The sequence below is a fragment of the Mus pahari genome, chromosome 12 (assembly GCF_900095145.1).
Source record: "Mus pahari chromosome 12, PAHARI_EIJ_v1.1, whole genome shotgun sequence".
In the NCBI taxonomy this organism is placed as follows: Eukaryota; Metazoa; Chordata; class Mammalia; order Rodentia; family Muridae; genus Mus; species Mus pahari.
The window spans coordinates 83,347,136-83,356,523 of record NC_034601.1 but is presented as its reverse complement, the minus strand read 5'-3'; the positions used below and the strand labels follow the sequence as shown (position 1 = coordinate 83,356,523).

Below are 9,388 nucleotides of genomic sequence, written 5' to 3'. Positions count from 1 at the left end.
ACACAGAGATTTTTGTGTTTGCTCTTGCTCCCTTGTGGCTGTTATCTCTAAGCCTTGTTGGATCTACCAGCTCTCTTTCCATGGGGAACCAGCCTTGCCTAGTGAGATTTTCCTTTCGCAGACATTGCCCCTGTGCCCCATTCACGTCTGGGAATTCTTTTCTCCACCAGTGTGAGATCTGCTCTCTCAGACACCTTTAGCCTGCTTCCAGACTATCCAGTCCCATCGGTCTGTCTGCCTGTTTCGAGGCCCTTTCCGCTGTGTGGTCTTACAATCCATAAACCACTCGTAGTGATTTTGTTTCATTGATTTTCTTCTTGGAGTTTTCTTAGCTTTGTGTGTGCTCAGCTTTTCTACGTAACTCTTGAATCCTTCAGTTATTACATTTGTATTTGTTCCTTCTCTACTTATTAGGGAAGTTCATCCTCTGCACATGTGATACCCCCTCCCCCCAGGAAATCAGCTCTCAGACGGATTACTACCTTTTCTGGGTTCTAAAATCTTTTACTACTTCTATCCACTCTGTCAGCTTTGCTTCTCCTGAGAACCCTGGCCAGTGCACCCACCAGGTGCTCCCAGGAGACTCTCCACACTGGCCTGGGCTGTCCCTCCCTGCTGTGCGTCTTCATCCAGTGATTGGTGAGGAAGCTGGTGACTCTTGGCCATTGAGTTCCCTGTTCCTGTGACACTTGGGCACTGGCCACACCCTCACCAGGTGCAGAACAGGAGCCATCCAGTCTTGGAGCTGGCCAGCCAGCTTGAGAGAGAGCACCTGGCACCACAGGCTTCCCGGTGCCCTGAGGAGAGCTAGAGACTTCCTAAGTCTGATTTTTTTTTTTTCCCCTCAAAGAAACTCCTTCAATTTGGACCTTTATAACAGGCCACAGTTGGGCAGTGCTGTCTCTTCCGGTCAGCTGAAGAGAGAGGTGTCTCCCCCTCGCAGCGCTAAGTTCTGTACTGTTTGATGTTTCAGGTTAGCAGTTGGTGTTGTCTGGGCACACTGGGGCTGTGACCTGCAGGAAGGAGCCCTGTCACCCTCCCCTCTCTCCTCTTCCCCTTCCCCTCTCCCCTCTCCTCTCTCCCTCTCTTTTCCCCTCCTCTCTCTCCCTTCTCCTCTCCAGCAGCATCTTGAATTTGCCTCCGGAGAGTCAAGGTCAAGACCCGACATGGAATGTGAGTAGTGAGACAGGTGGCTAGTTAGCTTTTTTCGTATTGGGATCAGGCTGGTTTTAAAGCAATTGAATGTATGTGGTCCTTAGTTGGGTGTAGTTTATTGAGTTCTTGAATATATAACAGCATTCGAGCAATTTCTAGAAAGCTCTGTGAGTTTATGCATCTATTGTAAGTTCAAATAAGTTCTCTGGCACTATTTAAATTTTACCGTATTCTTATGGGGTTGATTTAAAAAATAATAGTAATTGTGTGAGTTCTCCCTGTCCCTCCAGTGACTCAGTCCACTCCACTGGCGGTGATGCAGGGTGCAGAAACGCTTCTGAGAGCTTAAGTCATGTGACTCTAATCTCACGGGTCCTGAGCTTTGACACTCATGACTTGGAGATTCACATGTAAGCAGTCCTTTGTCCAAAGTGAGTAAGGTTAATCACTTACGTTGCCAAGGAACGAGACTCCGATGCCGCGCTTTAGGAAAAGTGAGAGCCACTGGCGAATGTTCAGTGGTGAACCTCTGGAGAGCCCGCATGCTGGACCCAGCAGGCTGAGGTGAAACCAGCAATGTCACCGGGACATGCCTTCCCTGGCTCCCTCAGCACAGAACAGTTTTGAGTTAAACAGCAGCTGAGATCTTAATCTGCTCGCCAGACAAGGGCACACAGTGTCTTTACCCTAGACCATCTCTCCAAGGAGATCAGAAAAGACAATTTGTACTCTTCCCTTTTTAAAAATTAATTTTTAAAAATAGCATGTGTTGCCTAACAGCAAGTGAACAAATGGGCGTGCTGCGGAGAGTCCAGCCCCTGCCCCCAGGTCCCTTCTCGGAGGCCACAGTGCCCATTTCCTGTGGACTCTCCCACTTCCCTCATATTGCCATGCTTGGATGAGTGGTTATCAGTGCTGTTGGGGGCCAGGGGAAGCTAGCAGAAGGACATTAGGTCATTGGAGGAATGACCTTAGAGGGGACTCTGGGTGTCCAGCAGCCACTTCTATCTCTTGCCCACCAAGGAGAGCAGCTCCCTCCAGTACACACTCTCTCCATGGTTTGCCGCTCTGCCACAGACGCAGAAGCAGTGGGGCCAAGCGACCATGGGGTGAGACCTCTGAAACTCTGAGACCAAATGGCCTTAGCTCTTTATAGATTCATTTACCTTGGGTACTTGCTATAGGAAAGGGAAGCTGGTTAAATATATATTCTCATAAACTACAGGCGAATCCAAAGCACCCATGGGCTTTTACACTTGATGGCTTTAGCTTAAGTCATTTATGTAAAAGAGCATATAATTTGGAAATGCCCCGTGCACGTTCTCCTGTGTGTTTCAATTATCTTTACATTACTCGCAGTGAAACCTATTGTAAATGCTGTGTATGCGGTTGTCGCATTGTCCTGTTTAGGAAGAGCGACAGGAGAAGGGTCCCTGGGTGCTCACGATAGGCTGTGTTTTCCTTTCTATGGCTGGCTGAAGCTCTGGGAGGTGGGACCCACAGATCCGGGGCCTGATTTTGTATTGCAGACATGTCTGGAGAGCCTGTAGGACAGGTTGCTCAGGACAAGTGTCAGGACCAAAGGTAAGGTCACCATGAATGCCAGTAGAGCCTGCTAAGGAGCCCTCCATATTGGTAGAACAGATTTACACTTGCCCCGCAAGCGATAACAGGATCCCGTTACCCAACACACGGTGAATTCTGAAACTCCATAAGTTAGCAAACCGGTAGACGGGAAAATGTCCACTTGGTTTGGACTCACACTGCCTCATGCTGACACCCTCCTTTACAGTGAAGCCCTTTTCCTGTGATCCCATTGCGTATTTTTCCTCTGAGATTTTAGATTTTTTTTTTTTTTTTTGGTCTTTCTTGTAGGACAGAACGCTGGTAAGAAATCATTTGTAGTTTGATTTTTTTTTTTTAAAAAAAAAAAGCTTTTAATTACATGTTTTAATTAAGTGTTGATGCTTGCATCTTTGTGCACAGTATGATGGTGCCGTGAAGACCAGAAGAGGCCATGGGTCCCAGGAGCTGGAGTTACGGGTGGTTCTTATCTGCCGGGCTCTCTCTGGCCGCCTGCACTTTGGTTTTCTGGCATGCAAACACATCCAGACAATTTTAAATGTGATTATATCTGATGTTATATCAACCATTCAAAAACTTGGTATTTTAAACTGCTACTTTTTGAAAAGAAGGTGGTGTGTGTGTTGGTGGCTTCTTGCCTATCAGACACTGAAAGCTTCCATAAGCAGTCCCGCGCACTCAGCTCTCGACGGTTTGGTTCTGTGTCTACATTCTTAGCCCAGGCACTTTGTCTCATTTGGGCCTTTCTGTTTCCTAGCAATCAAGTGGATACCCCAAGAAGCCTTCAACCAGACCCAGCCCAGCTCCCTGCGCGACCCCGTGGAGGGGAAGAACAACACCAGCTCCGCCAGGACCCTGAGGTTGTCAGATGCAACCAGCGCCGCCTGGTACATCCTCACCATCATCGGCATCTACGGGCTGATCTTCATCTTCCGATTGGCCAGCAACATTCTCAGGAAAAGCGAGAGGTCCTTGGAGGACGTTTACTACTCAAATTTAACCTCTGAGCTCAAAAGGAAAGGGTTTCGGAGCAAGGTGGCCCATTGTCCGTCACTGATCATCAGCAACGCAGCTGCCCTTCAGCCTCAGCAGCTCGGCCTGGAGTCAAAGTGTGAAGACGGCAGGCTCCATGTGGGAGCCCAGGTGGTCCCCTGAAGGTCAAGGCTGCCAGACCAGTACCAGGAGGCAGCAGGAGGTTTGCAGGTGGGACAGATTGGGGCCTGCCTGTGATCCTGAGAAAGGAACGCAGTCCTGGATTAGGGCAGGGTAAGCCTCTCTGGCTATGGACACTTCAGGCTAACAGCATGAACAAACCACAGCAGCTTGTCTTCAGGTGACGACAGGGTGTCAGCAGACAGTCACCAGCTGCCGTCTCCATTGACAATGGGGTGTCAACAGTTACTAGTTCTTGTCTTCAGATGAAGGAGTAGCAACGGTCACCAGCTGCTGTTGCCACGTGTTTCTGGTGTGACCAGAGGAGACGGTTGGATCCACAGGTTGGAGGGACCAGGGTTCTCAGATGGATTCAGGATACTCCAGTCCTGGGGCAAAGGGGTGGCTTCCTGTCCTGGGATGAAGGCTGAACTTGGGGTGGGATGCTCAGGAATAGCATCGACTTCTAGGGATTTCATACATTTTTGAGCATCAGCCAGTCACCTGGCTTATGTGGGAGCTGAGATTGTCTGTCCCCAGAAGTGACTTTGTCCATTGAATTTAGGACCCAAGTTGTTCATAGAAGAAGCTAAACATTCTTCATTTTTTTCTGGGAGAGTCTGGTGCACTGAAAAAAGAAAGCATTCATTTTGGATTCAGGTGTCCCAGACTCTGGTCTGGGCATGTTCAGCCCTGCTGTGATGTCTGGGAAATTATTACTGCACTTCTCTGAACATAGATGGGTTTCTAGGTTGCCCGGGAAGAGCGCGGCCAGCCAGTCCTGCCACGTGGACTCGCTCCAGTGAGATTGTGCCTGTGAGTGCACTTTGAAATGGAGGTGTGTGGCAGTGGTGACGGTGTGGAGGCTGAGGGGCACAGTAATGCTTCTTGTAGGGTGGCGGCCGGCGATAGCAGCCACGGTGTTCATGGCTTGTGCTTATCAGAATTTGGCAAGTCACCCTTTGCTTTTTAAATTGAGTTTTAGTTGGACTTCAGACTAACTACTGTATTTCCACACGCCATTATACTATGTTTTTGTGAATACTGCCTCGGCTCCTGCTCTTCTCTTGCTAGCCCTTCCCTTTTCCCCCAGTGTCGCCTTCTGCCTTCATGTCACACACAGTGTGACATTCTCTTGTCCCTTTCTCTTTAGACCTTCACATCCTCTCCCAAAGCTTTTCTCTACTTTCCTGTGTACACATACAAGCACACACACATGCACACACACACATATAATTCAATTTATATCTACACAGCTATGTGTGTCTCTATATGTATATATACATACATATATATGTACATGTGTATATATCTGTAGTGTATGTACACACACACACACACACACACACACACACACACACACAGGATCTCAGAGGAGCAGTTGGGAGGCAGAGGCAGGTAATCCTGGCCAGAAGTTAGGACTATGATGTAAGGCTTCTCAGGGACTCAGCATTTAGTACCTACAGAATGAGAAGTCAGAGTGGATCACATGAGACCATAGCCGCTCTTGGTTCTAGGGAGTCCCCAGCATATGGACAACCTGGTCAGTCAGACTCTTCAAGCCCGGCAGGGGGAACATCAGTGTGGGATGCACAGAGAATGTTCTACGGGCTACAAACTCCGTCAGGAAAGTACAAATGAGATGGTCTGTAACAAATTACAACAGGATTGAGAAAATTGACATGCCGTCCAAAGTCTACATTCACGTTATAAGTGGCTGCTCCTGATTTAACACAGTGGAAGCGGCCGGCAATGCGGGCTGTTGAGCCTGCTGTTCCATGTGCACACAAACCCTAGAGTTCTCTGGAGAATGTTAACTCTGAAATTGTCACTTTCCAGGAGGATGCTGGGCTGTCTGACCCAGGGTGTAAAACCCTATCATCACCTGCCTTCCACACACATGGTTGCCAATGTCTATTTAGGGATGGACATGTCAGGGTCTCCTCATCAGAACGTAGTCGTCAAGGAGATGCCTTCTCTTCCCCTCCTGGCAGGCAGGATGCAGAAAGATTGGGGGAGAGGGCCTGGGAACCAGGCAAAACCTTCAAAGCACACATCTAGGGATCACTTCCTCCAATTAAACCCATCCTCCTAACTTTGTACCATGTCCAAAATGTGCCACCATCCGGGGACCGAAACATACAAAACGTGAGTCTGTGAGGATACTTCTCACAAAACCACAGCACAGACACACCTTGGACCCAGCAGCACCGTGATGGAATGCGCTGTTTGGTCTAAGCACAGAGCAGGAGTTGGCAGGGATGCCTCTGGGTGGAACTGAACACTTGAGCCCAATGCAGGGTTGGTTGACAAAGGAGCAGGGGCCATGAAGTCTGCATGGGCAATCATTGAACCATTACAGAGGGAGGGATCTTACACAGTGCTGGTACGTTTACACATGCCATCCTTGACCACCCTTTCACAGCCTCCACAGAGGAAGTTCACAGAAGCTGAGGTCCAGAGAAGCTAAGAGACTTGTATACTGTCACATAGCCATCAAAAGTTTGTTTGTTTTTTTGGTTTTTCGAGACCGGGTTTCTCTGTATAGCCCTGGCTGTCCTGGAACTCACTCTGTAGACCGGGCTGGCATCAAATGTTTTAGGGCCAAGTCTATTGGATTCGGAAGCGCTGTGATGTGTCTGTTACCTCAGTTCTGCCTGGTTTGCTTTCTGTTGCTATGATAAACCCTGTGACCAACACGACTTGGGGAGGAGGGGGTCTATTAGGGCTTGCGCTGACAGCTCAGAGCCCACCACCGAGGAAAGCCAGGGTAGGAACTCAAGAGGGGACTGAGGCAGAGACCAGGAAGCACGGCTTTCTGGTGGCATTATCCTATCCCTGGAGGGTGTGGCTTCCTGGTGGCATTATCCTATCCCTGGAGGGTGTGGCTTTCTCCTCTGCTAGCCAGGGCAAGAAGGGAGAGAGACATTCTTAGGACAAAGCCAACTTTTAACTCAGCGGATAGCCCTGCCCTCTCCACCCCTGAGTGTGTGTGTGCCTGTCTGTCTGTCTGTCTGTCTGTCTGTCTACCTGCCTGCCTGCCTGTCTGCTGGTTCTCTTCAGTCTCTCTAAATGTGCTTCCAATGAGAAGTGACTTTGTGGCATATGATCATGTAAAGTAAAGGCCCAGCTGCTAGTGACGGGAAACAATGTTTGGAGCAGGTTAGTGCTGGGAGTGGCTCTGGCCCCTTTACCTGCCACCTATCAATCAAGCCCTGTGCCCAGTGTTATTGAAACAAACACCATCACCCCATTTACAAAGCAAACACAGGGAGAGGCCAAGGGCCCTGTCTGTTTTCTTCTCAAGCAAGAGAAGACTCCATGCTTGTTTTTCTACAGACAGCATTCTTTATAAAGAAATCCTTTACCCAGGCAGTGGTAGCTCAGGACTTTAATCCCAGCACTGGAGGAGGGGGTTGGGTAGAGGAGGCAGGAGGATCTCTGTGAGTTTAAGGGCAGCCAAGCCACATTGAAGCATTTCCTATCTGCTTCTAGCTCTGAGAAGACCCAAACCACCAGGGAGTACGCTTATGCCACAAGTACATTCATGAACTTGGCAACCAGGATGCGTGTGGACGGTATAAACAAACACAGGGAGGCCTAATGACTTCACTCTGGGCAAATGCTGAGCTGTGACATCACGATAGAGCCTCATTCTCACTGGCTGGTCAGTCCTGCCTCTGGTCACTCTTGCTGACCTGCAGTCACCATGTTGTGTATCTCTTTAGCCCAATTCTCTCCTGGACCCTGGGGACTCCATAGACCCATCAGCTTCGTGGTCCCAGAGTCTAGCAGGGCACAGTTATTTAATGACACCTCACGTTATTGCTCTGATGATCCTTGGCTGTTTCATTTCTCCGGTCTTCAATGTATTCTAGTATTAACCCCAGCACAGATTTGCTCCCGCTCTTGGGTTTGTCACACAGAAGCAGCTTTTAAATCCATGCAATCTCATTTGGCAGTTCTTGCAATAATTTCCTGAGCTACTGGTCATTTTCAGAAAGTCCTTTCCTGAATCCGAATCTTGAAGTATTCATTTTAAACTTTCAGGTCTTAATGAGGATCGTAAGTCTAAGCATCAGCACACGCGTGCGCATGCACGCGTGCACACACACACACAAAGAGAGAGAGAGAGAGAGAGAGAGAGAGAGAGAGAGAGAGAGAGAGAGATTAACTTTTATACAGGGCAAGAGTCAGGGACCACCTTGTCCTGCATGTGGGCATCCAGTCTCACAGCACAGTTTGATGAGGGGCTGTCCTTTGGCCCATGTGTTTTAGGCACCTTGTTGAGCATCAGATGGTTGTGTAGTGTGGGTTTACTTCTGGGTTAACCCCTCGTCTGTCCCTTAGTCTATCTTGGTTTTGTTCGTTTGTTTTTTGTTTTTCCCAGCTACGCTGTTTTGGTCTGTGAGATTTTGTTACTGACATGGGGAAAAAAAAAACCAATTTAGTTTATCAATTTGTTTTTTGTATTATTTAGATATTGTTTTGTGCTAGTTATTTGCTTTGCTGTTTAAATTGCATTTTGAATATAAATGTGCGCATTTGCCAAGACTAAATAACAGCAGAGAGGGGAGTGCATTCCGGGAGTTTCCCCACCCTCTTCCTCCAGGGAAGCATCGTCAGTGTTTGCTGTGTGGAAATATAATCAAATGTGCACACTGTTCAAACAAAAATGCAGTATGCGGATTTTCCTGCACTTCTAGATGAGTTTCTCATGTCCATGACCTCTCACAAGAGGAACAGGAGGCACCGTCGACACTGGCATCACTGCAAGGTCGCTCTCGTTGCAGCCTCAGCAGGTCAGGTCCCTCCAGGCAGGAGAGGGAACTATGGTGTCATTCCCACTCCCAAGCACTCTGGGGACTATGGGACCACCACGGCTTCTGAGCACTTTGGGGACTATGGGACCACCATGGCTTCGGAGCACTCTGGCCCTAGTGTTGGTATCTATATCAAATGTGATCTGAAAACTATTTTAGGCTGCTAAAGAAATGTCTCCAGAGAAGATGGTCACAAGACACAAAATGGAAGCTGCTATCCGTGGCCTCTGGAGAGGATGTCTGGTAACCACACACTAAGTGTGAACTTGGCTATGGCAATAGCCTGGATTTGCCTGAGTCCCAAGAAAACTCTGGAAGGCCAGGGTAAAGGGAGAAGATTCCCATTTATTTGACAGAGAAGCAAAGAACCAGGCAAATCATTTTGGCTACACTGCCATTTGGAAGATCCACTTAGGCACATCTGTGGACTTCCTTTAGCTTTGATTAAAGGGGAAAAATACAAAGGAAATTAAAGTAAAAAGGAAAAGAGAAGGTGAAGCAAACTGCCATTCTCTCCACGCATCAAACAGAAACGCTACTCAGTATGGTGCGCGTCTGTAACCCCAGAACATGTGCGTATCTGTAACCCCAGAATATGTGCGTGTCTGTAACCCCAGAACATGTGTGCGTCTGTAACCCCAGAACATGTGCGCGTCTGTAACCCCAGAACATGT

The 9,388-nt window shown here is 48.4% G+C and overlaps 1 protein-coding gene across 1 annotated transcript; it reads left to right on the top strand.

The window, feature by feature from the left end:
- The first annotated feature begins 862 nt into the window (after positions 1 to 862).
- Positions 863 to 4,659, top strand: Smim34a (small integral membrane protein 34A). The gene is made up of 2 exons (XM_021209049.2): positions 863 to 1,173; positions 3,497 to 4,659. The coding sequence occupies exons 1-2, from the start codon at positions 1,167 to 1,169 to the stop codon at positions 3,892 to 3,894; spliced, it is 405 nt and encodes a 134-aa protein (XP_021064708.1). The 5' UTR covers positions 863 to 1,166; the 3' UTR covers positions 3,895 to 4,659.
- Positions 4,660 to 9,388: the final 4,729 nt, after the last annotated feature.